At 41.0% G+C, this 27,399-nt stretch overlaps 4 protein-coding genes across 10 annotated transcripts in view; 2 read left to right on the top strand and 2 right to left on the bottom strand.

Annotated features, from left to right (window-relative positions):
• Window positions 1–94: 94 nt before the first annotated feature.
• On the bottom strand, window positions 95–22,549 carry slc39a6 (solute carrier family 39 member 6). 3 transcript variants are annotated; one of them, XM_077724166.1, is made up of 17 exons: window positions 22,425–22,549; window positions 18,508–18,652; window positions 17,594–17,750; window positions 11,983–12,049; window positions 7,480–7,566; window positions 5,785–5,977; window positions 5,479–5,722; window positions 5,338–5,424; window positions 4,842–4,971; window positions 4,432–4,491; window positions 4,190–4,359; window positions 3,729–3,902; window positions 3,521–3,593; window positions 3,048–3,419; window positions 2,534–2,614; window positions 2,223–2,413; window positions 95–1,889 (listed from the first exon to the last, which is right to left on the bottom strand). In XM_077724166.1, exons 4-17 carry the CDS (start codon window positions 12,035–12,037, stop codon window positions 1,596–1,598), a joined length of 2,211 nt encoding a protein of 736 aa, XP_077580292.1. In that variant the 5' UTR covers window positions 12,038–12,049; window positions 17,594–17,750; window positions 18,508–18,652; window positions 22,425–22,549; the 3' UTR covers window positions 95–1,595. The 3 variants fall into 3 exon arrangements, with proteins under 3 accessions (XP_077580292.1, XP_077580291.1, XP_077580293.1); XM_077724165.1 differs by having other exon boundaries at window positions 5,338–5,722; XM_077724167.1 differs by lacking the exon at window positions 5,338–5,424 and having other exon boundaries at window positions 5,551–5,722.
• Window positions 10,626–17,511, top strand: LOC144201486 (tomoregulin-1-like). The gene is made up of 10 exons (XM_077724169.1): window positions 10,626–10,960; window positions 13,124–13,233; window positions 13,311–13,440; window positions 13,512–13,541; window positions 13,799–13,895; window positions 14,096–14,244; window positions 14,331–14,390; window positions 14,809–14,932; window positions 15,047–15,208; window positions 15,288–17,511. The coding sequence occupies exons 1-10, from the start codon at window positions 10,813–10,815 to the stop codon at window positions 15,370–15,372; spliced, it is 1,095 nt and encodes a 364-aa protein (XP_077580295.1). The 5' UTR covers window positions 10,626–10,812; the 3' UTR covers window positions 15,373–17,511.
• abhd3 (abhydrolase domain containing 3, phospholipase) lies at window positions 17,988–25,498 on the top strand. Its single transcript, XM_077724168.1, has 9 exons — window positions 17,988–18,315; window positions 19,008–19,171; window positions 19,953–20,135; window positions 21,212–21,257; window positions 22,410–22,522; window positions 23,125–23,298; window positions 23,680–23,728; window positions 23,827–23,992; window positions 24,081–25,498. The coding sequence occupies exons 1-9, from the start codon at window positions 18,154–18,156 to the stop codon at window positions 24,260–24,262; spliced, it is 1,239 nt and encodes a 412-aa protein (XP_077580294.1). The 5' UTR covers window positions 17,988–18,153; the 3' UTR covers window positions 24,263–25,498.
• Window positions 24,893–27,399, bottom strand: part of greb1l (GREB1 like retinoic acid receptor coactivator) — a 34,329-nt gene continuing 31,822 nt past the window's right edge. For all 5 annotated transcript variants that reach the window (XM_077724158.1, XM_077724159.1, XM_077724161.1 and 2 more), the window contains one exon: window positions 24,893–27,399. In XM_077724158.1, coding sequence (XP_077580284.1) covers window positions 27,236–27,399 — 164 coding nt within the window. In that variant the 3' untranslated portion in view covers window positions 24,893–27,235.

The following is a 27,399-nucleotide window of genomic DNA, read 5'->3' as shown; positions in this document are numbered from 1 at the left end:
TGGACCAAAAAGGAGATTTAGACCCAGAACTTCCAAGCTTGAAGTTCCAGACTAGTGGTCTCCATAATATTCAAAAATCCTTCAAGGGCACTGAGCAAGAGAAGCTATTCTTTCCGGTGGAGATGAAACACTTTATTTTTGTTGAGGAATGTCAGCAGGTCACTCCGTTTCAAAAAACTAACAAACAAACACACCTGTGGACAACAAAAACTTTCCACAAAGTCAGAAGACAGTGAACAGATTTCAAGTAAAAACTCATAAATTTGACATTACTTACTTGACCTAAACAGAGAACATGTTCTATTAATTTTAGCAACTTATCTCCAGAATGACACATTTTACTCCAACATTGATTCATCTTCTGAACATTAAAAAAAACTGCTAAATACATCATTTTATTTTCCATGACTTGATTTTGGTGCAAGGGGTTCTTTCACCTGAGTGGGTTTGATTCACACTCAGAGGCGGTGAGATTGTGAGTCAGCTGGATTAAGCTCTAGCACCCTACGACTGACTAGGAAAAGCGGTCTAGTAATTGAATTATAATTAATATACAGTGGTGCCTTTGACAGCAATTAACGAATCAGAATTGCCTTAAAAAATGAACAGTTCTTACATTGACTATACATTCATTTTGGCACGATTACGTAATGTGCTGAAATTACATTTAAATATTGTGGATGGAATTTTGTCTTTTTCAGGAAGAGAAACCAAATGAACGTGACGGGAATAATTATTGTACCCAAAAGGAAAAGAAACAGACCTAAAATTGCAAAACTGTATATGCACAAAAGATTGTAATTAGCTAGTAATAAATTAAATTAGCGTGTTGGCCTCACGGTTCTGGGGCCGAGGGTTTGATCCCAGAGTCGGTCCTCACTGTGTAATGTTTGCATGGCTTGCGTGGGTTTTCCCCGGGTACTCCGGTTTCCTCCCACATCCCCAAAACATGCAGTGGTCTGTGTGAGCACCTTAAATCGATCCTTGCTATGATTGTTTGTCCATCTCCACATCCCCTACCTGATGGCCGGAGTTAGCTAGGACACGCTCCAGCACCCCCACGACCCTTGTAGGGATAATCAGTTCGGAAAATGAATGAATAAATTAGAAAGTAAACATATTAGTAAAAATGACCTAATAATAAATGATAAAGATAACATTTTCCTACAAAACACAAACATTCTAATTAACAATTCTAAAACAGCTTTGATTGTTTTTCATAAATGAATAAATTGGCGGCCATTGACGGCGATAGACTTCAGCGTCAATGGCGCTGAAATACGATTGCTGTCGTCTCACTCTTACCTCAAGGCACCACTGTTATAAAATAACAATGACACTGAGGTTGAATGGTCTTAAATGATTAACTGGAATGTCTTACTTTGAGAAGCAGCTACAAAAATTCAGTGTGACACCTTGGTGGAGTTTAAATTAACAATTAAACAAGCAACAACAAAAGAAAAAAGAAAAACTATGTTCAAATGTGACAGTTTGACCTTCAAGTGACCTTTTTATCAGACGTGGACCGCTTTCCGCCAGAAGTAGAAAGTCATACGCAATCCGCCCCGTCTGGTGGGCGTAGCTCGTGAGAGGTTCTAGAGTTGAGCTGAGCTGTCACGGAAGAGAACTAGAAAGAAATGGAAAATAAAGGGGAGTGTGGCTGCGACATAGTCCTCAGAAATCGAGGTCGAAGCGAACGGTGTGCTCAAGGATGGCAATGACGAGCATGATGCCGAAGCCCAGCAGGATTCCTGCGTTCTGCAATAGGAAGTAGCCGCAGTGGCTGAATCCGTGCTCGCCCGCGTCATTGTGGAGCATCTCTGGGACCTAAGCAACACATGGCGTGACAACAGGGGGCGCACAAGATCAGAACACTTGCCTATTACGACCTGCCCACAAAATGAAAAAAAAAATCAAAATTTAAAATAAAATATTGAAAAAATGTATATTTTTTGAATTAAATTCAAATTAAGCATTTTTGAAGGGGAATCCCTACTTCGCAGAAATTCACTTATCGCGGGTTGTGCCGGTCCCCATTAACCGCGATAACCGGGGGAACACTGTAATCTAAAAAAATAAATTCTGAAGAGCACTCTGAAGGCGAATGTCAACGTCAGGACAACAGATCTAAAAGTATACGCTTCCCGTGTTGTGAAAGCAAGCAGCTGCTAGTGACATAAAAAGCACTTGAAGGGGCCGAGGGGAGCGCGGCATCCACTCACCATGTCCACCAGCGCCACGTACATGAAGAGGCCGGCTGTCAGGGCGAAGATCCACATGGCGATGTTTTCGGCGTAATGGCCGATGATGATGCCCGTCACCATGCCCAGGTAGGCCGTGGTGGCCGATAGCATGTTGTACAGGATAGCCTGCCGTACCGTCATGCCGGCCTTCAACAGCACCGCAAAGTCACCTGAAATAGACCATGCCATAAGCCTTCTTCATTGGACCCTGAAAAACTCTAAAGTTTTTTTTTCCCCATACCATTTAGAATTTGACAATGATAGCCGTCTAATTAGTCATTTAAACTCACCCAACTCGTGAGGAAGCTCGTGACAAAACACAGCCACTGATGTGCTGAGGCCGCTGGACAAACCTTCGCTGAATGCGGCGCCTGTCAATCAAGAAAACAGAATTTCTTGTGACTGGAATTTTTTGCAACTTTTCATAACAGATTTTCTTCACAAAAGATTTTTTTGCGGTTGAATTTTTGTAACTGATTTGGTCAACAGTTATTTTGAGACTGAATTTTCTTAGACCCATTTTGTTGCGACTGATTTTTTTTGGCAACCGATTTGTAACAGAAATTTCTTATCAAACTTCTTTAATTTTATATAATTATATGGCAACTAATTTTTTTCTCAAACCAATTTTTTTGCAACCAAATTTTAGTTACTGACTCGTTTTAATGGATAAAGTTTTGCAACAATTTTTTTAGAATGAATTCTCAGGTCGAGAAAAAAAAAATCAACGTTAAAACTTCCATGCTGGGAAAAAAAATGTTAATATTCAAAATCCAATTCAGAAATCGACTTCCAAAAACTCACCAATGGCTAAGCCGTCGCTGAAATTGTGCAGACCGTCCCCCATGATGACCATCCAGGCCAGAGTGGCTACACCGGCATGCTGGAAGTGGTGGCTCGGGTACGAGTGCGTATGGCTATGTGGGTGGTGGTTCTGCGAGTGGTGGTGGTGTAGGATGTGGTGGTAGTCGTGGTGGTGGTGGTGCTGACTGTCTGCCTGGCCCACCGTGTCGTGAAAGTGCGAGTGACATTTGTTCTCGCAGTCCTCCGCCGTGTAGCCCTGAGCCGCCGCTACCGTCGTCATGGGCGACAGCTTCAGCATCACCTGCTCTTCCTCCGCCACGCCGTCCTCGTTGGGGCGCTCGGGAAACATGCCGCCGCCATTAGTTTCCACGTCTAAAAGGAAAGAGGCGTTATAAGGGAAAAATCCATTCCCCTCATTTCCAATGGCAAATTCAAGTTACAGTTTAAAAAAAAAAGACATTTTTTTGACTCACCGTCACATGCCTTCACATCCTCGTCCATTGGGGGTGGGAGGGGCTTCTCTGGCTTTCCTTTGCTCTTCTGTGTCTATAAGAGAGCAAACCACACATTGTAAAAATTATCTTTGACCCCCCCCCCCCCCCCCCCCCCCCCAGGCCACATTTCCGACCACTGGTGAATGGTAATTTAATGGGGAAGTGTGTGGCAAGGATAGCATCTTACCCTCTTTTTCTTGTCCTTGTACATTTTTCCCAGGGTCAGGAAGTGCTCGATGAGAAACATGAAGTAGACGCCGCTCAGAGCCGTCAGACCCTTCCAAACGCCATCCAAGTGGTCGTCATCGTGTTCGTGGTGCATGCGGTCGTCTGAATGCGGGTGCTGGTGACCTCCTTGAGACTGAGTGGGAAGGAATAAAAGCATAACAAAATAAGGATGGATGTGAAGGGGGGGGGGGGTGTAAGATGGCAAAAAGATCTTTTTTTAATACATTTTTTTAAATAAATATTTTTTTAGATTGCACATTTTGCACAATTTTCATAGTGGCAATTTTTATAAAGGATTAACTACTTGACAAGATTCAGTCATTTAATTGTGACTAGTTCATCATGGATTGGTGTTTGATTTGTTTTAACATGGTAGCCCATTCAAACCAAGGGCTTACAAAAAGTGGCGAGTATGCTTACATGTGGGATGAGGTGCAAAAATGCGTCCCCACTGAGCGTGCCCACGGCCAGCGCCACCAGGAAGCTGAGCAGGAACTTGAAGAATACTTTGTTCATGAGCGGGATCAGCACCACGCCCACGAGAGACAGGAGGCTGATAACCGTAATGGACAGGAAGCCGCCCACCCACGCTGAAGGATACACCATAGTCACATGTTAAGTGCGCTCTCCTCGCTTTCAGCAAAGTTGCAAGGCGATCTCACCTGTTGCAATATTTCTGCTGCTCATGCTCTGCTCCTCATTTTGACTGCGGTTATGATGATCTAAGAAGGAGATACACAGAACCGTATCATTTGTGCACGATGCTCAACGCATATGTTGTGGAATCTAAGACAAGAGTTCCGTTCCTATGCTTGGTTATGTAACTGGAATTTCCAAGTAAAATCGGTTTTCTCTGCTAAATTCAAGATCTAAGTAAAAAAATAGGACATCCTAACCTGAGGATTTCCTGTATTAGTACAGTAATTTTCATAAAAAATGGCTATTGGCTGCAAAATGCATTCAATTGACTTGATATTCAATTATTTGATAAATCATGGCAGCCCTAGTTGTCAGGAAACTTAAAAAAAACTTTGAAAGTGAAGAATCATGTCCCTGGTAGAGTGAAACTTGCCGTGAAAGGTGCAGGCGCGCGAGTCAATCTGGTTCAAGAGCGCCGGGCACAGATAGGCAAAGTCAGCTAGGGTGACACCGCTCTCCAGAGTCATCCCGTGAGACCACAGGAGGCTGGATGCATTCTCACACTGGAGATAGAAAAATAAAGGCAATGTTACAATCATTACAATCAAAGAACAACAACTATGGAATAGGAGAAAAGGGGCAGGGGGCGGGGGGGGGGGGGGGGGGGGGGGGGGGGGTGCGATTCTGATCTCCCAGCAATGACAAATGTTGTTTTTAAAAAAATACATTAAGTATAAAAATGGGATTCAATTAAAATTCATTTTAATGAAATAATTGATTATGAAATTACTTGATGTAAATATTCATTTCAAAATCCATTTTTAGAGCTGAACTATTTCGTCAATATACGTCAAAAGCAGCCAAAGTGAGGTAATTACGTTTTTTTTTAATCACTCTTGTTTGAGGCATCTAATATTTTGCAAACGCACCTCAACTTTCGGATGGTCGTGGTTGTCATGGTGATCGTGATCGTCGTGGTGATCGTGATTGTGATCGTGCTCGCCGTGGAGATCGTGATCGTGCTCGTGGTTGTGATCGTCGTGGTGATCGTGATCGTCGTGGTGATCGTGGTTGTGATCGTGCTCGTGGTTGTGATCGTGATCGTCGTGGTTGTGATCGTGATGCTTGCTGTTTATCGCCACCTCGCCCTCGCTACGCTTTTGTCGCGCTTCTGCCGTCTTGAAGGGCACTTGGGCTTCTCCGTCTTCATGGTGATGGTGGTGTTGCTCAGTCACGTTCGTGTCGCGGTCAAAGCCCACGCTGCGCAGGAGGCGCTTTAGGCCCGCTAGGGAAATGCTCCCGTTTTCGCCATACCTGAAAAGATTTGAATAAGTGACGGACAGGTGGCGCGAGGCTCAAAAAAGTCAGGTGCTAACCTCTCGAACAGAGCCTCCAGGTGTTTCTTCTGATTCCTCTCGGCCTGCCGCGTGTCCGTCTTGGACGAGAAAATGGGCACGTCGCCGACTGTGCTGCAGTTGGAGCCGGACGGTACGTCTTGGGCTGACAGTGCCACCGTCACAAAGACGCTAACAACCCCAAGGGTCCAGCTCGCCTCTCTCCAAAACATCTCTGTGGTAGAAAAACACAATTCACTATAAATTAAAAAAAAAAATTAATGTTCATTTGCCCCAATCAAAATTAATTTGACATCTCGCTCCAGAAGGTGAGCATTCATCTCTGAGAAAGTTTTCAATTGTCTTTGATTTTCTTTTTAATAATTGTGTCTTAGAATATCCAAGATTTTCTGACCCATTTGTAATTGTTGGTAAAGTTTTTAAGTCCTTGGCCATTGTTGGATGTGATTTTTTTTTCTGCGTGGAGTCTGGCCTCATGTAGTCAGGTCATTGAAATATTATTTTAATCTGGATCACCTTCTTAGGAGGCCTTTTTTTGGCACATGTTTAGATTGTTTGACTTGAGTTACACGAGTTCACTTTTGACTGCTGAACCCCCCCCCCTACACACACACACTTTCATCTTTCATTTTCTCATGCATTCATTCTCCCAACTCCTGACGCCAGAAGATCGGATCATGTCCACGGGGTCAGGTCGACAAAGTGAGAACAAAGGGGATAGATGTTCAGGCCCGCTGTGTCGATATGAACCCCTGTGAACCCAAGAAAGGGTCTACAGTAAAGAAGCCATTTTTGATATGCGGCTTTGTCTCCCGACTTCTCAGGGGACAGTCACCACTTTTACGTATATACTACAGTAACTACACCCTTCAGTCATTGTACTATAGCAAACTTTAAAGTCACGTTTTATGGAGTAGCTTGCTTTAAAGTATTGATTGCAATGAACAATTATATAAAATGCCTGAATAAAACACATTTCAGTATAGATACCTGATGATCACCTGAGGGGTTACTCATGACTTATGAGTAAAGAACAGGCTGCTTACAGTTGATCGGTAGTTATAATGGTGCCTGATTCAAGAATAGCGATAGAGTTTGTGCTTAAAAAGTTGTGATATTAAATAAGTTGATTTGGAAAAACTAAAAACTGTCCTTATATTGGCAGCTTTCTGCATGGAGCTTGATATCCAAAAATTAGAAATCTCATGCGAGAAAGCCAGCGACGACTTGATCTTTTGAAGAGGGCCCTTAAATATATATTATATTACAATATTTATACCATGACATCGCAAATATTTGTTTAAAAAGAACGTGTGATGCTCATATGCTGAATCTCCCATAGATTCTCGTTAGCTTCATGCTAGCACCAGCCTCAACTACCACTGAGGATCAGGCGAGACTTCACAGCCGGCTGTGGGCGAAGGATCGGTTGGGGCATAAGGCCCGAAACTAGTCGGCATACGATGGGGAGTCATTTTAAGAGCAGACATCGTAAAAAATGCGACAATCAATCTAAGTTGACGTCAAAGGTTTGGGGAAGGTACATAAACACAAGCACGTTGCTTTGTGCGCTCGGCACCAGCGTCCCCGAGCTCGGTGCCGTGTGCACAAAAAGGGAGTTCAACCCGGAAACTACGTTTTTTGCCGCCATAGTGTCTGCGGCCGCATAATCGGCGAGGCGTGTCTCGTGGATGTTTCGAGAAACGCGACTTTTACCTTCTTTTTGGTGTCCTCTCAATACTTCTCGGTCCAAAATGAATGAAATCGGGAAGCTCTCAGTTGATTCACTGCTGCTTTCAAGGACTGCGGGAAATAAGAGACCGGATGAAAGTTAAAGGCGTGTACAAGCGACGGGGCATAAAATAATCGTGCTGTGATTGGCCCGCGGTCAAGTTTAAAGAAGGCAACGGTTTCGCCAATTCGACAGTTTGGGTGTCAATCAAAAAGGATGCATGAAATAAAATCAAACATTTCATAAACTGCTATTACAGTGATACATGAAAGTGGAAGATTTAATCTGTGAAATGCTGGAGCAAATACGCCTCCCTACTGACAAGGAATGCTATCATTCTACCTTACTGAGTTGTTTGATGGATAGGCCAAGATAAAAAGTAGAAAGCAGGTTTTCTAACACAAAAGAGGATGACACAAGTTGCCCTTTTAATGCAGTTAGGAGGATTATGAATTATAATCAAAGCACAAAGTTCACTTTAATAAGGTTAAATTGGAAATCCCAATTTAAGATTTTTTTTGTAAGCCTTCCAAGCAATCCACACCGATCAACAATTCCATGTATGGTCCTACTTCACACAATTCTTTTTTTTTTTTAAGTACAAATTGTAGGCATGTTTGTTAAATGAATAAACTTATTAGTCTAATAAACTTGAAAAATAGAGAAAAGCTGTTTAATAGAATATGAACCTTTTACAGTAGTCGATCCCATATGCCTACTTGCTAGTAAGGGGGCAAATAAATGATACCTTTGAGGACATTAAATTAAATACTAGTTGGCATTTGTGTGAAGGGTTGAACTTTGATCAAAAACAGCTGATGTTTAACATAAGAAGCCAAGTGAGCACTGTCCAAACCAAACTTTGCCGTAAGAGCTGATAAAGCCTGCATGCTCGGATCAGAGGCTTTTAAAGATTGTCATTGGCGGCCATGAATTAGAACTGACAACTGGAAGGATTATAAGGAAACATCGTGGGAATTTAAGAAGGAATGTACAATAAGGAGAATGTTTTAGCATGTGGCCATGAGATGTGACTCATGATTCGAAGAAGAATGTGTTGTATTAATGTCTTATTAGGCTATTCTGCAAAGTTGGGTTTGGCGAGGAATGCTAATTGCTTCTTCTTCTGTTTTGTCAAATATGTCGCGACTGAAATGTTGTAGACAAATGTTGGAAAAGTGGCAATTCCCAGTAATTTATTTGGAATGACATTTTCCTTTCTTTATCAAAACAACTCTAGGATTTTCGTTTTCCCAACCTAACTAATGTTTGTGTTGATGTAGTACACACAGCTTGCTTTTTCTCACTACAAATGTTTGGCATGTTATCTCAAGGACAAACAGAAAAACAAGTTTATCACCCAAATCCATGTGGTACATTAAAAGTGTTCAGCCATTAATAACATTTGGACTCCCAATTCTCGTTTATCTAAGCAGCTGAATAGGACAGACTAAAAAATAAAAGAAAAATTCAAGTGAATCAATTTCTACTAAACTAACCCCAATTGTCAAGAACACTAATTCCAAAAGACACAACATGAATGGAAATGGACGTTGGAGAAGTTGACTAAATTCCACAGAAATAGAAATTAGGACTACTACAACTCCAGCTTTTTTTACTGACACACAAAGCAATAAAGTATTCAAAAGTTTCCGTTTTTTGTGCAAATTTCTGTATTTTCAAGCTCAGCACGTTTTTTAAAATTACAATTGGACGTCTATCATAGGCCATGACAATGAAAAAGTTTAGTTTGTAGCATTTTGATGAAATGTTGGCATTTATGCCATGGGCAAGTTGCATCCGTGTGTCAATAGGAAGAAATAAAAAGCTTGAAATGAAGTAAGATTCTCCTAAGTGGATTGAAAAGGAAATCCTTCTTATCGCTGTCTGTCGGCTCTCATGCGACTGTGCCTTGTCGCGGCTTCTCATCCTGATTATTCGGATTCTAAGAGCTGGTCTTTTCATCCAATAAAGACTTGCAAATCTGCATTCTTTTTTTCTTACTTTGTGCAGATTTTAAGTATCGTTTTTTTTTTGTACAAAACCACATTTGACGTCAATGATTCTATGGGACTAAATGACTCGTCTGATTTTTTTTTTGAAGAAAAAACATTTTTAATGGATTCATTCGCTGGCAAAATCAGTTAAATTGACTATCGATTAATTATGGCAGGCCTGTCATAGCCGCCAATCAAAGTCCAATCCATTTTGAATGGAGGGGTCGGGACCGATCATTCAATTTGTCGATGAAAGCCAATGAGTTATGGGCCAATATGCAAAGAAAATGTAATGCACGACTTGGCGTTTGTGCACTTGAAACGGTGTACGAGATGGAAAAGTTGGTTTCCGTGGCAACCAGTCGATTATCAGAAGGCGAAGACAGACCCCCCGCGGGACGCCCGGGATTATCCTGCGGCGGCTCGGCAGGGGCGGCCGAGCGGCTACAGATGGCGCAGACCACCGCCGCCGTCGGCACGGCGACAGAATTGTACGATGACCACGTGACAAATATTCAGGAAGCATTTGTTGAGCATGTTGGACATCATGTAGTAACCAAGATAGACAAGCATGCCATTCATTTTATGGCAAATATCTAGCAATAAGCATGTTGTAAGTCCGTTATCACCATGTGATTAGCAATTAGCCTGCTTGGTGCCGATTCAGCTCAAATGTAGCCATATGGGGCTCTAAATAATCGCAGATTTGGTTTAAATCTTGCAAGTGGCCAGCGAGGCAGATGAAGATTAGCCGTTGAGATAAAACCTCAAGACGGGTTTCAGTCAATGTTAGCGTGTGTGGAAAAACGCAAGCCATTCTAGTATTTGTCCCATTGGTTTGAAATGAAGTGAACTCATAGGACGGTGATAGACGTCCAACCAGTTTGAAACGGGCGGGTGTGGCAGCGACTGGATTGGATGTCGTTTACAGTCAATGGGAGCAAAGCCTGCTATTGGATGGCAATAAATGTCCCATCCTTGTTGAGTGGGAAATCTGGCAGCTCGAATGAATTGGACGTCTCTCGTTGTCCATGGCAGCAAAAGATCAAGCACCTGCCCACCATGCAAAAAGAAAGGCCAGCTGTCTCTTTGTTGTTCTTCCTCTGCTCCGGCAGTGGCGCGCATGCGCAGCATCCTTCCGGAAGGAGGAGGCGCGTCCCTCAGGAGGGGGCACACGCACGCACACACGCACGCCGAGGAGGACGCGCGGAGGCCGGGATGCTTGCCTTCGTTACTGCCGCCGTTTGGTGAACGTCCTCCCGGTTGTCTTCTCCTTCTTTTCTACACCGTCCATTTTCTTCTTCTCCTTGTTCATCCGTGATGGCGACAGGCACCGCCGGGATACTCGGCTGCCTAGTGCGCGCGTGCACATTGTCGGTGTCGCTGCTGTTGCTGCTCGGCGTGCCCGCGGCCGTGCGCGCGTCATACCAGCCACAGGGTGGAGAGTGTAAAGGAAAATCGTGTGCGGGTGAGATAAATTCATTTTTATAACTCTTAGGGATTGACGAAGAGGAGGGTGAGCACGTTCCTCTCACGGGGATGCGCGTACGCGAGAGTGTAACCTGCAGCCTCTGTGGCTCTCCTGTGGCGCGTGCACGCGCTCCGGGGGACCGAACCCACCATTTGATGGGAATGAGAAATACGTACTGCAAAGGGAAAAGTTCATTCATGAAGTGCTTTTCGTTCAGAGTTTAGGTTGTAGCTCGTTTGTCAGTGGTTTTCATTTTTGACGTCATATAACGTCTGTCTTGAACGCTGCAAAATGAATGTAATCTTACAAACAAGGCGGTGAAGTGGCTAGCACGTCTGCGTCACAGATTTGGGGGTCAAACTTGGAATATTTTGTCTGGTTGTGTAGGGTTGAAAAAATGAACTCATTCATTGTTTTGGTGCCGATGGACGTCCAATCTAAATTAATAAACCTTTAAATACATTGGCTTCTAATTAGTTAAAAAGAAACAAAATAAATAGCATAAACAGCATTTTTTTGCATTAATATTTAAGAGAAGAGTACTGTTTTTATTCCTTTTTAAATGCAAAAGTGAAACAAAGTTATTGTTTTTTTTAAAGAAAAAGAATATTTCCTATATTTTGTTTGTTCGCTTACACTCTGCCATTTGAAATTAATTGGATATCTATTAGTGACAAACATGTTAAAATTCACTGCAGAAGGATGATTGGACACCAGACGATTGGACTTTTATCAGCGTTGCTACAGCAACATTGATCAAATGGCTCATGATTGGTTATGAATTGTTTGTTTGTGTTTTTTTTATGTAATAATCACAGCATTCATCAATTGGCATTTATTTTATCTTTAAGGATAGTGTAAGTCACAACTGCCTCTGTTTGTCACTTTAACGAGTCCTCATGAACACTCAAAATTAATGCTTGGACGCCAAGATCGATACAATTGGCATAATCACAATTACTGACATAACAAACCATTGACATCGATTGGTCGCCAGTGGAATGGCATTATTGGCTCACCTGATTTCCATAGTCTATAACAGTTTGGCGACCAATCCATGGACTCATCTGGCATTTCTCAAGCAGCCTGAGAATAAAAAATACACAAATGAAAGTTAAAAACTAATAAATTGTCAGAAATAATTATTTAAAAAACAAACAAAAACAAAGAAATAATGATGCAGTGGATCTTTCATTTGATTTAACTGTAGGCAGTGTGAGATCGATTCCCACTCGATAGCAGTACAATTGTGTGTTCATTATTTCTCGCTTTTAGCTCCGCCCACTTAACCATATGTGGTCATGTTGAGTAGTTATTTCCTGCTGTGCCAGCACACCTTGTTTTGCCCACTTGACCAAATATGGCTGTGGTCTATACTCACTTCCTGAAGTTGCATTGCGCGTGGATGTTAGCATGCTAGCGTTTTGTTCGTTTACATTATGCGAAGCCAATAGGGAAATGCTGTGTTTGTAGATTTGACTTCCAAAGTGGAGTTTGATGTTGAGTTTGTCCTGCAGCACTTTAGCACACCATCCTTCTGTTCTTGCCGCATTCTATCGTCGGCAAGGGGGTGCCGTGTGCGCGCCCAGAAAGACAAGTGTGTGTGATCAAAGGCAGTTTCGCACACGTCTCCGTGGTGAATTTTTAATTTATAAACAGAATACTGGCGCATTTTGTCTCTCGAAGAAGAAAATGCACTCACATTCACACAAGTTGAATTTGACAAGCATGTACCTATCCCAAAATGAATTCTTGAGCTTCCATTGACAATGACAGATGTCCATTTTATTTCAAGTTGGAGAACTAGCTGTGAATGCTCATATTTCAGCACCAAAGACAGCGCTTAGCTTCCAATCCACTTTGACTTTCAAAACGATTGGAAATCTCAAGCCGTCAATGGCAACCAGAGTGTAAACTGTTCTGGCACTCAAAAGCTGTAAATGCCACGAATGCAGCCTGCGAGCCAAAATGAATTTGACACCCTGGCTCTAAATAATTTATGAACTATGAAAATAGATTCATTTGATCATTGATTAGTATATTAATAGTGGCAGCCCTATTGCCCTTGGAAGGACAGCACAACTAAGATACGGTACCCCTCTAATGACTGGAATAACAGACTAAAACAAGTTTATAAGTACAATGTTTGGCTTTATTTAGGTGTTCCCGAAAAGAAGAGCGACCTGCGAGTATGCGACCAGTCCACATGCCGTTTCGGAGGTGTGTGCAGAGATGACGATTCGCAGCTAAAGTGTGTTTGTCAGTTCCAGGTAGGTCATGACCGATCATCAGTCAATAATCACGTCCCGACAGCAGATGATAAATTAACTGCCTTGGATTTTTTCAGTGCCACAAGAACTACGTCCCGGTTTGCGGCTCCAATGGGGACACGTACCAGAACGAGTGCTACCGGCGCCAAGCATCATGTAAACAGCAGAGGATCATTTCCCGCGTGGCACACGGACCGTGTTCTGATGGTAAGTAATCATGGCAAAAAATAAAAACTCGGTGATCAATTACAAAAACTGTTTTTTTTCTGTCTTTACAGATGCTGGTTCAGGTTCTGGAGATCCAGATAGTAAGTTGCAATCTTTCCTTTATAAGGCAATTGACTCTTTGGTAACTTAAAATGAATTAAACTCATCAGGGTTCAATCCCTGATGGGTTCTAGTCTATCTGGATGGAGTTTGTATCTTGTCACTGTGTTCTTGTGGGTTTTCTCCAGGTACTCTGGGTAGCTCCTACCAACTATATATATATATAATTATCATGAATAATGATAGTATTTTAAATATTTTCTATCGTTTTCATCCTTGTTCTTAATCCCTTTTGCAGATGAAGAAGAAGGTTCTGCTTCCGATGTCATCAAGAAGAACAAATGCAGCACATGCAAATATGGCGCAGAATGTGATGAGGATGCAGAGGATGTATGGTAAGACCACAGGACCAATAGCATTTGACAAAGACACCTAAACCCTGAGGTCTGCTGGCCAAAATGTGGTTGGTTCATTCGAACGAAAACGATTGGACATCTAGCGGCTCCAAAGACAACCACTTAGTCGATAAGCGTCCTATAAAAGCTAAACATTTTCTCCCACCAGGGTGCACTGAAGTATGCTCTGTTGTCTTCAGGTGCATCTGTAACATCGACTGCAGCGGCCATAACGAGAATCCCGTTTGCGCCACTGACGGCATCTCGTACAACAGTCCGTGTCTGGTCCGAGAAGCGTCGTGCATGAAACAGGAACAGATTGACGTGGAGCACCTGGGCAGGTGTCGAGGTGGGTCGGTCACATGTCCAGACAATACGCCAATGTCAGCATAGCCAACCGAAACTAACCCTTCTCATCTTTTCCTTACTCACCAGCTGACAAAGATAAGTTCAATAGGAAGGACGACGCTGGCCCTTTCAAAGTAAACGTCCTGGGTAAGTAAAGACACACGGATGCCATGTTGCATTGACAAGGCTTCCCGTCTGGGATCACGTGTACTATTTATGTGCCATGAGAAGAATCTCTTAACATGATACGGGTCGTTTATATGTCAAAATATTGATATGCCACATCTACAGTAATACCTCATTTATCGCGGTTATTCGGTTCCAAGACCTGTCGAAATCTGCAAATGAACATAATGCAAGAACATGCGTCTTTTTGATAATATTTGGACTTTAAATGCTCTCTGTACTCTTATTTTACTCCAAAAAATAGACACTGAAATACTTTCCAATCATGAATCAAGGTGAATCCACAATAGTCGATCCGCAAATTAGCGAGGTATTACTGTAATACAGTTTTAAAGATTTGGTGAAAAATGTTACAAGTATGACAGCTTTCTCCAATCAGAAACCAAAGGACTGGAACACGGGGATGGCTTTTACGCCGGAATGCCAAACAGCTGTGGCGACTCGCATCCAGGATTTTGTCTGCACGGCCGCTGCGAAATACACTACAACATGCCCACCTGCAGGTATGTGAATTTAACTCTGATGACAAAATTTAGGGTGGGATTAGACCCCCAGGGCCCCGTTTTTAACATCTGTGACATACAGCATGCAAATCTGTAACCTTCACACATGTGCAGGTGCGAGTCGGGGTACAAAGGCGCCCGCTGCGATGAGCTTCAGGACTTTAACGTGCTCTACGTAGTCCCCAGTGGCCAGAAGCTGCATTACGTCTTGATCGCGTCTGTCATCGGGGCTGTGCAAATCGCCATCATCGTGGCTGTGGTCATGTGCATCACCAGGTGCAAAATCGAATCTTTCTACCAGGTTCCTTCGTACACTTTTTGACAAACTGTGTCTGTCTGTTTGTCTCATCTACAGAAAATGTCCAAAGAACAACCGCGGCCGTCGACACAAACACAACCTGGGACATTTTTCCGGAGAAACTAACTCTCGGATGGTATAGCTTTCCTTCCATTCTTCTTCCTCCAACTTTTGCCCCATATTTTCTGCGTCGCGGTCTCGGAAAAGCATAGAAGAATCCGAAGTGGAGCTCGGGTTGTCTTATTTTTTCTGCCTGTCCTACGCGGGTGCGCTCGGTGTCCTCCAGCAATTTTGAGGAATCTTAGCGTTTCCCTCCAACTCCCCCTCTGCGCTCTTATTTTGTCAAAGCGGACGACCAAATGAAAAACACTTGAGGATGAAATGTTATTTAAGTAACCATGTCATGGTGTTGTCCAAGTTGTCGTCGTGCGGTTCTTCGGTTGGACTCGAGTTGGCATGACAACCGCTGTAACGTATTTTTTCCGATTGTATGTGTCTGTAGCTCACTAGGCGGAGGCGCATCTGGAAAAAAAGGGGCGTTTCTACAACAAAGTGCTAACAATACTCCTAAAGCACATCACAAGTTCAGAGGTTACCTCGTAAATGTAATTCTAGAAATCTTCCAGATTTTAACTCTGCTAATTTCCGTTAAATCCTTGTGCTGGCTAACTTGATAGTTTCTGCTAACCTTTTTTTGTTTTCCCACTAACTTCTTGTAGCTTCCACTAAATTGTATTGGACACCTTATTGGCAATGACCCAGTTGGGATTAAGCACAAGGGTGTGCAAACTGGTCTCGGGGGCCACTGTGGGAACAGGTTTTTCTTCCAACCGACCCAGCATAGACAGTTTAACCAATGAGATTTCTGCAGGAAACAAGACTTGTACTTGTAGGACATCTTTCTATGCTTTGGAATGAAAACCCACATCCGCTGCGGCCCTTTTTTGGAATAGTTTCCCCACCCCTGGGTTAGGGTTACAAATTTGTGCTCCAATTTCGAGATGCGCCCCCTACTTGTAAGCTGCAGACAGGCCCTTCTTGTTTTTTTGTGCGTCGTGATTCGAGCAAACAATGTTGACGTCAGCTTTAATTTCAAGTATTGGTTCCCTTCCTCCTTGCCTGACTGGACCTTTATTTTGGGTTCTTTGAATGTTTTGACCAGGGGTTCTCAAAGTCTATGGGTCCAGGAACCTCTTATCTTGAATGTTGCCCCGCCCACATAATCCTAACATGAATTCATGTTAACTTTTAAATCATATGATTTTTTTGGGGATGCTTTTTTATAATGTCATGCTCATTATGATAGAAAAAAAACATGTTTTTTTAGATTTAGTGGTGCTTGACTTAGCTTTTTTTATGATGAGTAAAATGTATTGGATGTCATCCAATGGTTGAATTACTACTGAACTACTTTGTTTTTTTTCAATAATAATTTATTAATTTATAAAAATGTATTTATTTATAGTACCATAGTAATGACATGTTTAAAAAATAATTCCCATTTTTTTGTCACTTGCCTCCTAAAGAGTTAGGGTGTCTTTTTGAGAAATGGCTGCCATTGAATGAGTTGGAAAAAAATGTTACTTCAAAAACCAGTCAAACATTTTTTAAAATTAGTCATTTTTTTCAATATAGGCCTTAATATCAAACCAAAATGCAACTTTTCAAGGGAGTTTCTTATATTTTAATTGTGATTAAATATTTTTTACAACCATGTAATTGTTCTAGGACATTGTCCTAGGATGGGTTTGCACACTTATGTTCAGAAAAACATACATGATCATTCGCCCACATTTTACACAGAAAAATGTGATGTTTTCTTAATTTATTTATTTTTCTTTCATGCCATTTTCAGTATTAGCATAGCAACACAGCTAGCCCTTTATTTTGACAGCGGAAGAAATGCTAACTGTTAGCTTTTCTGCCCAACTGCATTGAGGAGAACCAAAGTGACAATCATAAAATGTGTGTTAGCGTCAGAGGTGAATTATGGTTTAAAACAGAAAGATTGTGATCGTGATGTTGTGTTGTGTTGGTTAGCTTAGCTTAGCATAGCATGTGGCGTCGGGGCGGGGTCAACTAGGCCGTGATGAGTTGACATATGTTCTCTCAATTTTGTCATTTTTAACATTTTTTAATGATCATCACCAGCACCCCCTGAAACTAAAAGCGGCCCCTTCCCTCCCCGAACGTTTGTCTTGTCGTTTTTGGTCGTCTTAACGTGACTTAAATGTGTTGACTTGCATGTATGCTTTGAATAAAATTGTTTTTTTCAACAAAATATGGCAAAAATGATCAGCTTTTCTGTCTAAACTACATTTGTAGTCCTCAGATGTCCAACTAATTTGCATCGTAGAAAATACCTTGAGTCCTTGGAGTCCCTTATGCCAGTGACGTGATCTCAATCAGATTTTGCTGGGTATGGCTATAAGTGTACATGGTTGTCCATCTCCTTGATTCGGGTTGTCCTTCACCTTTGTCCCGGAGACAGGTTGGATTGGCTCCAGCACCCCCGAGACCCTAATGAGAATAAAGCAGTTTAAAAAAATCAGATAAGACAAGATAAAATTGGTCATCACATTTTCTCCTAACCTTGTCGAATGCAAAACAAATGCAGAAAATATTACTTCTAATTTTGTACCCAAATGCCCCTAAATGATAACCAGGTCCTCCACCTCGGTAATATGGGCACTATAGCGCCTTTGTGTGGTGATATTTTTACATGCACCCATTACTTGATGCCCTCGCCACCACCCTCACGAGGTCCCCTTGACAGTCTCCTTCAGTGCACACACTCACCGACACACGCACGCGCGCGCACACACACACATACACACACAAACGCACACGCGCACACGCCCCAGCGAGCCGGGCGCTGTCCACACAGCCCAGTGTTTCGTTCCGAGTGTCGGTGCGCCTTGCCATGATCTCGCCGGAGCTCAATTTCAACGTTTTGACCCGGGACTTGTCTCATTATCTGGAAAACCAAGTGAAAGTTGGTCTGCTGGACTCGGGAGTAGGACTCTCTCTGGTGCTGGGTTTTAGTGCAGCGTACACTTGCTACTATCTCATATCCGTGGCAAAGGTATTTTCGCCCTGTTTATTTTCTTTATCTCCATCAATTCCTCCTCATTGCACACACGTGATTGCGACGTCTCGATGCGGCGTCATCGTGTGGTTTTATTGTCATTTGAAAAAAATGACACACTGAATGTTTCATCCATCAATGTTCATATGAAATCATATAATAATGATATTACAGGACATTTATACTCACGTTGGTATAACACACGCACCCAGTTGTGCGTTCAATGTCAAGGCAGTTCCAGTTGACCGGATGTCTCCATATTGTATAGACTTAGAAGTACTCGACAGCGACTCCTATCGGTTTCTTGCATGTCTTACAGACATTGTTTCCTGCACTAAAGCATAGAAACACAAACGACCTGTTTGACAAGATTCATCGTCCCTGAAAATGTGGTACAATGACAATGGCAAATTTCAAAATTAGTTTGAAAACAAAAAAGAAACAAAAATATTTTAATACTGTGTAATGGATTAATTTATACATGCATTGATAAATATGAGAAAATCCAAAAACATAGTAATGATAAATAAATATATTGAATAACAGGGCTTTGCAGTTCAAATATATTAGACGTCTATCCCAGTCAATACCAGCCAATGTATTAAGATGTGTGATATATTTCTAAAAAAATGCCTAATTTTTAACATCAGTTGATATGGAAAAAAACATTTGTTTGGGTCATATTGCAGAAGCCGCAGCTGATCTCTGGCGGCAAAAAGTTCTACCAATTTCTTCGTGAGCAATGTCCCATTGTGTCAGAGACTTACTACCCTACCTTCTGGTGCTGGGAGAGCCGCATCCAGACTTTACTCAGACCCTTTGTCACCGCCAAACCTGGGGTGGTCTACAGGAAGTGAGTGCTTGTTCAACATTCAACATGACACAACAAAAGGATCATGGAATTTTATCCATCCTATGGCTGTTATTAAAAGTGACAGTCACATTTGCAGGCGTTATCGCTGAGAATAGCACTGGGCATTCTCACCCTAAATCCTCCCTGTTAATAAAGTTACTAAGGGTTAACCCAAGGACAAATTAGTGGGCTACAGTCCTTGGCTATGTAGGTGCATATTTTGTAACCAGTGCTTTGTCTCCCTTTAATAAAAAAAAAATACTTTTTACCCTCTCATCCAATTCCTAAACTTTTAAACAAGGAAATTAGCATATCCTTATATAGATATAGCTGACAAACTATTTCCTATCTAAAACAGTTTGTTTTGTAAAGTTTATCACGTGCTGTGTTCAAGGACACATTTTGCTTACATTTGATGACATTTGGTGTCTCAAAGTGAATGACATTTTCTCATTGGCTGATAAGTGGAAATATGAAACGCTGTATAAATGGATGGTTTTTCCCATTGAATCCACAATAAGATTTATATACTAACTCTTAAAGCAGTCTTAATGGAGAAAATAAGGTTAACATGAGGGATTTCCTAATTTAGTCATTTTTTAATAGTGTAAATATCAATATATATTAACATACTTTAACTGCATTTTCAGGATTTTTGGGTTGGTAAATAGCATAGATCATCTGGCTGAATTTGACTTCAATCTGTTTCTATTAAGGTCGAACCAGGTAAAAGGTAAAGGTCATGGAGATAGTGATTGCTATGTGCCGCCTCTTTCCGCAGCGAGCTTATTAAAGCAGCAGATGGAGGACAGATCTCCTTGGATTGGTTTGACAATGATGACAGCCCGACTCATCCCGACCCGGTTGCCAGACCCACCGTCCTACTCCTGCCGGGTCTGACCGGCACCAGCCGGGAGTCCTACATCCTCCACATGGTTGAGCAGAGTCGAGATCTCGGCTATAGGTGAGGTGGTCTTGCCCCCATTTCCAAAAAGCGAACTCAATGACAACAAAAAGGCGCTAATTTGATGGATTCAAGCCATGAATCTTTCTCAAAATTACCACATCACAGCCACAAAAGAAAATTTCGGGGGGTCACTTCAATGAGGGGAGGTTTTTCTCTCTAATCTTTAAGTGTAAAGACTCGGCAAAACCATTTTTTTTTTTTTGCAGGACTGAGGTCTCTGTGCGAAAGAGGCCGGGGTTATTTTAGGTGACGGCTACAAATGATGTGCTAGTGTGCATTAAGAGCTGATTTCACCACGTTTGTGAAGCTTGGCCTACTCAGCATCTTGCATCCCTCGCTTGTGTGTGTGTGTGTGCGCAAATGTGTGTTTGGCCTAATGATTTGCAGCTTATCCTACCGCAAGCTTTGCAGCTTAGCCCGAGTGCACGCTGCAGTATGTTTTTTGTTGTTGTTGGAAGCACCTCACTAACCTCCCCCCCTCCCACCAACCTTTTTTTTTGCTCTAGTCGACAAGCCCCACCTATTCTGCTGAGTTACTTTCACGCAGGCCCTTTAGATAATGGATGGGGAACAATGCTAAATGCTGTATGCGCACTGCACAAAAAAATAATTGTCTGTTTTTTTGTGGTGTATAGATATATTGCATTGAATGTAAGGCAAAACTGCTTTTTTTTATATATATAATGTAACTTAATGAGGTTTGCTTGATTTAAAGTAGATCATTTAAAAGTAATTGACAATATAGTATATTCACTAAAATGTATTTAAGAGACTCTTTTCAAATTGGAACCATTAGTTGAGTCTATACTTCTTAAAGGGGAAATACAGCCTATATTAACTGTGTGTACTGTAAATCAAAATGGATATAAAAGAACATATATTTGAAAAAAATCCTGCAATTATTGTGCATCACTGAAAAAAATCAATTAACGTTATAGATGCATTGTTTACATTACATTAATGATTAAAATACTAAATGCACCACTAAATAATTCTGTTCAGCTTATTGTTTTTATACACTGAGAACAATAAGTAAATGAGTGTTTCATGCATGTCCGTTTTGTGTCTTTTAGAGCCGTGGTTTTCAACAACAGGGGCGTGTCAGGGGAAACATTACTGGTAAGAATTCAAGGCTGGCTCACCTTCCACACACAACGTTAAAAAACAACAACCCAAAAACAAGCAAACACGTGCCTAGTGCTAGTCAGTTATTTCAAAATCTTACTTAAAAAACTATTTTATCTGATTCATGAGCTGAAACCCAGAATTTTAGATTAAAGCAGTATTAAATATTCTGCCTTGTGAATGTAGCTTGACCTTCGTTTTTAGTTTCAAGACTATAATAACGTGATTGTGCCAAAACTGGCACCGATTACATCCGATGTAATCACTCTTTGTGTGTGTGTGTGTGTGTTTCAACCAATCCCCCAAAGAAATGTGAGCCAGCTGAGCATGGGCTGTCCTGACACCTATTGTAATCCACTCTATGTGTACAGCACATTATTTAGGCAACACGGGGAGGGGGATTGAGGAAATCCATTACTGCCTCAGTAAAAACACTCTGTTATTTTTGGCCACATGAGCAAATAGTGGACAGCGGTACTTCAAAAGTCATATTGAAGCCAGAGTTCACTAAGTTTGTTCCATTTGATTGTATTCACACTTGGCTCAGTGTCAGTTGGCCAGAATGGGGGTCTTTGTCTCTTATTTCAATCGGGAATTGTGCCATGTTCTGAAAACCATTGAGGATTTTGCTTGTTTTCTGATGGCAATTGTGCATTGTTTAAACGGCTCAGGCTTTGAGAATGGCACCACTTTGAACCACTTCAAGCTCTTCTTAGTTTTTGCACTCGCAAAAAGTGGTTATTACTCAATATGGGTTCCGTTAAGCTTGAAGTTATAATATTATAGTTATAGTACTATAGTGAATTACTCTTTAAATGGGGCAGTTGTTTGATAAAAAAGTCTTTACACAAAGTTAGCTTTCCCCCAAAAAAATTACAAGGGAAGAAGCAAAGTGGAATTGAGTGTTTAGCTCCTGATTTGACTTGAATTTTAATGATCAGACTGACGGGCCTCCTACTTTCAGAATTAAAGGAGTAAAGTAACGTGCACTGAGTGAGAAAAACAAAATAGTCAAAAGCCCTACGTGGAAAGAATCAGGAAAAACTTTCCAGTCTAAGAAAGTTACTTATAAGGTCTTCAAAACCATTACTAATCTAAAATATGATACAATTCAACTAAATGTGGTTTCATCCCATTTTATCCCAGACGCCTCGGACTTACTGTGCGGCGAACACGGAAGACTTGGAGACCGTCATCGAGCATATTCACTCCAGCTACCAGATGGCACCCATCATGGCGGCGGGAGTGTCCATGGGCGGGTAATGAAGCCACTCGGCGGATTGGTTGTCAAACGCCACTGAAAGCGGCCATCCCGAGAGAGAAAGAGCTGGGGATTAGAACCAGATTATCATTAATACAAAAATCCCGGGAGCACGGATCACTCATATTTATTAATTTCACCCTGTTCATCATCCACTTTGGCCTAGTCTGAGATATGACAGGGAAATCAAACCAGGTACAAACAAAGTGGAAAAAGGGGGGCGGAATACTGTATTTTTTTTGGACTATAAATTGCCCCCTGAATATAAAGAATACACACTGAAAAGGAAAAAAATATATGAATCACATTGAATTATCAGTCTCATTTTGTTAAGGGCAATTTGTTCACTTGTTTAGAAACTAAGGACTAACATATGTTAAAAATAACAATAGTAAAATGAAGTATATTGGCTAAATAGGCGGGAATTAGAGCATAAATAAACAACATAGCAGGATTTCAGTGGCCAAAGAGAGAGAAAAACTTGAGTATTAGTCACAAACCCAGCTGAACGCTGAAAAAAAATTCAATTTATAGTCCGGAAAATACGGTATATAGTGGTATTATTTCTTAAGGGACTTTTATTTTTTTTGGTTCTTCTAGGATGATGCTAGCAAACTACTTGGGCCGCAAGGGCCAGGAGACGTGCCTGAGAGGGGTGGTTGTGTTTTCGGCCGGCTGGGACGTGTTTGAGTGCACGGCGTCGCTGGAAAAGCCTTTGGACCGTTTCCTCTTCAATTCCTACCTCACCAGCTGCCTGCAAGCCTCGGTGCACAGGTCAAGTGGGGGGCCAAAGTGGGATTAACGTGGCTGCTCAGGGTCTAGGGGGAGGGGGGTGGGGTGTTCTGGCGTGGCTTTAGCAGTCGGAAGATTAAATGGGTGACATTTTGCGACCTATCTTTCAATTGGGAACTGCAAATAAGCAAACGGTGCTAAAATATAGATAACATGAATTTGGTGAATATCTCAATGAATGAATAATTATTTTAGAATTTCAATATCCTGATGGATTCCTAATTTGTTGTTTATTAATCATCGATCTTAGTATGAATGGTTTATTTAAGAAATCAATTTTGGACATTTTTTGTTTTCGTTGATGATCTTTCTTATATTCATATTGTGAATTATAATCTGTGACTTTGTTTATCTGACAAACAGACACAGACCTGTGCTAGAAAAGTGTTACGACATCGACCACGTCATGAAGGTAGGGGATTATTTTCATTCCGCATGAACCCCTTGCAGTAGCAAGACACACAAGACATTGTAGACCTAGTTTAAAAAACTGGAGCCATCCAATCGCAGGCTAAAACCATCCGAGAGTTCGACGAGAGATTCACCTCCATCATGTTCGGCTACGCCACCAACGACGACTACTACCGCGACGCCAGTCCAGTCCACAGGCTCAAGTCCGTCCAGGTGCCCATGTTGTGCCTCAACGCCGCCGACGACGTCTTTTCCCCGTCCCACGGTAGGGGGCGTTAAAACCTTTTCTGTGCTTGTAGGAAAACCTGCATTGAACGTAAAGTTATTTTTCATTTTCTCTGGGCTTTTGTTAGCCATACCTGTGGAGGCGGTGAAACAGAATCCCAACCTGGCCATGCTCATCACCTGCCACGGCGGCCATATTGGCTTCCTGGAGGGTCTGTGGCCAAGGAGGAGCACGTACATGGATAGGGTCTTCCGACAATTTGCTCGCGCTGTCATCGAGCAGGGCGGACGACTCAAAGATCTTTCCTGAGAGACAAAAAAAAAATCACGCTGCATTCCATCCATCCTTTCGTTTTTTTTATACATTTCCGTCCAATGACCTCCCTTTCTCCCACCATGAGAACAAAAAAATGTACTAAGGGCACATGGGATTGGCTGCAGCCATTTGATTTATTTATTTATGCAATCATTGTGACATCGTAATGAGGCTTAAAGGTTTTCCAATAATGTTAAAGATGACAATGCATTCTTCAATGGCCCTCAGGGATGAATTATTTTTTTTGGGGTCTGTGGCTTATTGGAAGTTGCAGCTTTATATTTGTAGAGAGTAGTTTGACATTTTTGGAATTTTCCCCCAGAATTGAAGCTAAAAATAGTAATGATGACTACTCAGATTTTAACTTATTTTAATGCGAGTGCACGTCCACTGCTTTATTTTGCACAAATTTAATGACTACTTACTTCAAAATGTGTCATTTATTGTTACTTACACGCAGTTAAGTTACTATAGTGTTTTCAATGGAAAAAAGGCATTTTATTATCCTATATTTGACTTATTTATGCAATTTTAAAGCAATCAGAAAACATTCAACTAATTTAATTTTGAAAACAGCACTTCCAACTAAGTGTAAATACATTTCTTGATTTATTTTTCTTTCCATTTCATATCCCTTCCATTCCAAATTTAAATTATCTTATGTGACTTCAAGGAATTTATTCACCATGATAACTTACAAATGTATTTATATTTGTTTGATTAGTGTTTAAGACATTAGATTCTAATAAAAAAAGCAATTTTTTGACATTATTGATGAAGAAAAAAAATTCAATGTTAGATTTTAAAGCGGTATTATTTGTAAACATAGTACTATGCCATATTTAGTCTATTGAAATTAAAATATTTCATAAATGACCCCTTTATTAAATAAAGGTATTTATAGATAACATATTCCACATTAAAGTAGCAGGAGGAATGCGCAACAAAACTCAATAAAAGGCCTTGTGTGCTATATTTTTTTTGTCTGTGAAATTGTAATTCCGCCATTTCCACCATTACTGCGATACTGCACTTTCATCCAATGAGCACATGAGAAAACCATGTATAATATATTGGGGTAAAAAATAAAAAACATCATCAACGGATGTCATTTTCCTCCTCCGCATAAAAATGTGCAGCAATAAGAATTTGAAAAGTGTCTGAATAAAATATGCACATAATCTATAATGCGTGTTATTTGTGCTGTTTAATAAACGGATCTTCCATCAATTTGCCTCTTTTTCCACTTTTCTCTTACCCTGATATTGACACCTTTGATTTTTTTAAACTAATAATAAATAAACCCTATATTTTGAGTAATATTCAACGATGATCTCATTTACTGTCAATTGAATTCCACAACCCTCAATTTGAATTAAAACTAACTAAAAACCTAATTAAAACTTTTACAAAAACATAAAAAATAACAAAAAATGCATTCTCACCTGTTATTGATATACATTTTTTTAGCCAATGTGGCAATTGAGCAATTTTGAAAAAAAAGGAAATTTAAATGAAAAAGAACTTTAACACAGAACAAATACTAATACTATACTTCATATATTTTGAATCTTCTATTTCCACAAGGGCAGGTGAGACCCTGACTGCACATCATTGGTGGTCAGCACTCACTAAATGTCAACAAAGACATTTGAGAGGATCTGGGGAAGGATTATAAATGTTTTAAAAGTCATTTTATTATTATTATTACAGTCAACAATTTGGAACAAGGACAACATACCAACTCTGCTATGACAATATGAGGTACACTACTACTCACCACTGTGCTGCTTCCCTCTGCAAAAAGATTGTGTGAGCAAGTTGCATATTATTTATTTCATTATCAATTGGGGAGTTGATCTGATTAGTTTCTATCATTTGGTTTGGCAACTTATTTAGTGCAAGTTCATTTCCTTACACCCCACGCTAGCGTGTGTGTGTAATCCAAAACGTTCCATCACATGATTATCAGTCCAATTCTAAAGCTGAAAATAAATAACTCCCTAGTTGAGTGCACTAAAAAAATGCATTTAAGGACACATCTTAGGTAGATTCTTCTTGCTGACTGAAAAAGACACCAACAAACTCTGTAAAACTTTCATGCACGCGCACACAAAAACGACAGTACCCCTTCAGGGTGAAATTCGGGGTCCATGATAGAATATATTATTAATAATAATGTAAACTTTAAACAGTACAGTAGTCTAATTCTCTTCTTTTTGGCTCGAGCGACATTCCCTTTATTTTTTTTTGCCTGGTTCTCATTGGTGGTTCAGGCAACGGTTTCACTTGTAAAGGCATCCTAAGGCATCTTAAAATCTGGGATATATTATGAAAAAAATGACTTTTTATACAAATAGTTATTTCTCTACGGCATCCACCAATGTGAAATTGAACCGAGTAACTGTTTTAATAAAAGGTAAGAAGAGCCGTTATAGAAAATCTAGATTGACACAGTTTTAAAAAGAAGGAATAGAGTGAATGTAGACCATGAGTCCCTTTTAAAGTTGGTATAGTATTAAAGGTGAGTATGTATCTAATGTCCATAAAGACATAGCAATACGGCTTGATTCAATGGAATTAACACTTGTAAATAGCGGGCTAGATATTCAGGATTGCGGGTTTCCCCACCCAAATAATGCACTTTATATACAGTATATATCCAATAGGCAGTGTTTGGTGTGGAGTTTTTCCGGCAGTGAAAAGCATGATGGGACAAAAATATAAGGTGCAGCTCAAGGATGTCATTGTTGCCAAGAAGAGCGTAAACAGAAGGAAGAAAAACGTCCTTCCCTCTCTTTTCCAAGTCTGAATTTTCCCTTTTTAAAAGCCGAGTTAAGCATACATCATGGTTAAAAAGAGTGTCCACGTAAAGCCTGAGCGTTCATCAGGCCAGCACGTCGAGTGTGTCCTGCCATATGATAGTAAGAGAGGTTAACTTTTGGTTTACGGTTTGGCGGCGACGTTTCAAACGTGGCGTCCGGTGAGAAAGTAGAGGGGCCGGTCCTCGCTGCAGTTGGCCGTTTGGAACTCGTCTCGTAAGCGGAACTGCCACTCGTCCTCTAGCTCCAGACGCACGATGGTTTGCCGCAGAGAGTTGCGGTCCTGGCAGATGACGCATAAGTTGGCGC

Source organism: Stigmatopora nigra, chromosome 9, assembly GCF_051989575.1.
Source record: "Stigmatopora nigra isolate UIUO_SnigA chromosome 9, RoL_Snig_1.1, whole genome shotgun sequence".
Lineage (NCBI taxonomy): Eukaryota > Metazoa > Chordata > Actinopteri > Syngnathiformes > Syngnathidae > Stigmatopora > Stigmatopora nigra.
This window is presented reverse-complemented; position numbering and strand designations above follow the sequence as displayed.

What these genes read in the sequence shown, in the direction of transcription:
- LOC144201486 (XM_077724169.1), top strand. Translation starts at nt 10,813, where the DNA reads ATGGCGACAGGCACCGCCGGGATACTCGGCTGCCTAGTGCGCGCGTGC. An exon ending in AGGTTCTGGAGATCCAGATA is followed by an intron (nt 13,542 to 13,798) that starts GTAAGTTGCAAT and finishes TCCCTTTTGCAG; the next exon opens with ATGAAGAAGAAGGTTCTGCT. An exon ending in GTGGTCATGTGCATCACCAG is followed by an intron (nt 15,209 to 15,287) that starts GTGCAAAATCGA and finishes TCTCATCTACAG; the next exon opens with AAAATGTCCAAAGAACAACC.
- abhd3 (XM_077724168.1), top strand. Translation starts at nt 18,154, where the DNA reads ATGATCTCGCCGGAGCTCAATTTCAACGTTTTGACCCGGGACTTGTCT. An exon ending in CCTGGGGTGGTCTACAGGAA is followed by an intron (nt 19,172 to 19,952) that starts GTGAGTGCTTGT and finishes CTCTTTCCGCAG; the next exon opens with CGAGCTTATTAAAGCAGCAG. An exon ending in AGTCGAGATCTCGGCTATAG is followed by an intron (nt 20,136 to 21,211) that starts GTGAGGTGGTCT and finishes TGTGTCTTTTAG; the next exon opens with AGCCGTGGTTTTCAACAACA.
- slc39a6 (XM_077724165.1), bottom strand. Translation starts at nt 12,037, where the DNA reads ATGCCAGATGAGTCCATGGATTGGTCGCCAAACTGTTATAGACTATGG. An exon ending in TTATAGACTATGGAAATCAG is followed by an intron (nt 7,567 to 11,982) that starts GTGAGCCAATAA and finishes TATTTCCCGCAG; the next exon opens with TCCTTGAAAGCAGCAGTGAA. An exon ending in GCGCGCCTGCACCTTTCACG is followed by an intron (nt 4,492 to 4,841) that starts GCAAGTTTCACT and finishes TCTCCTTCTTAG; the next exon opens with ATCATCATAACCGCAGTCAA.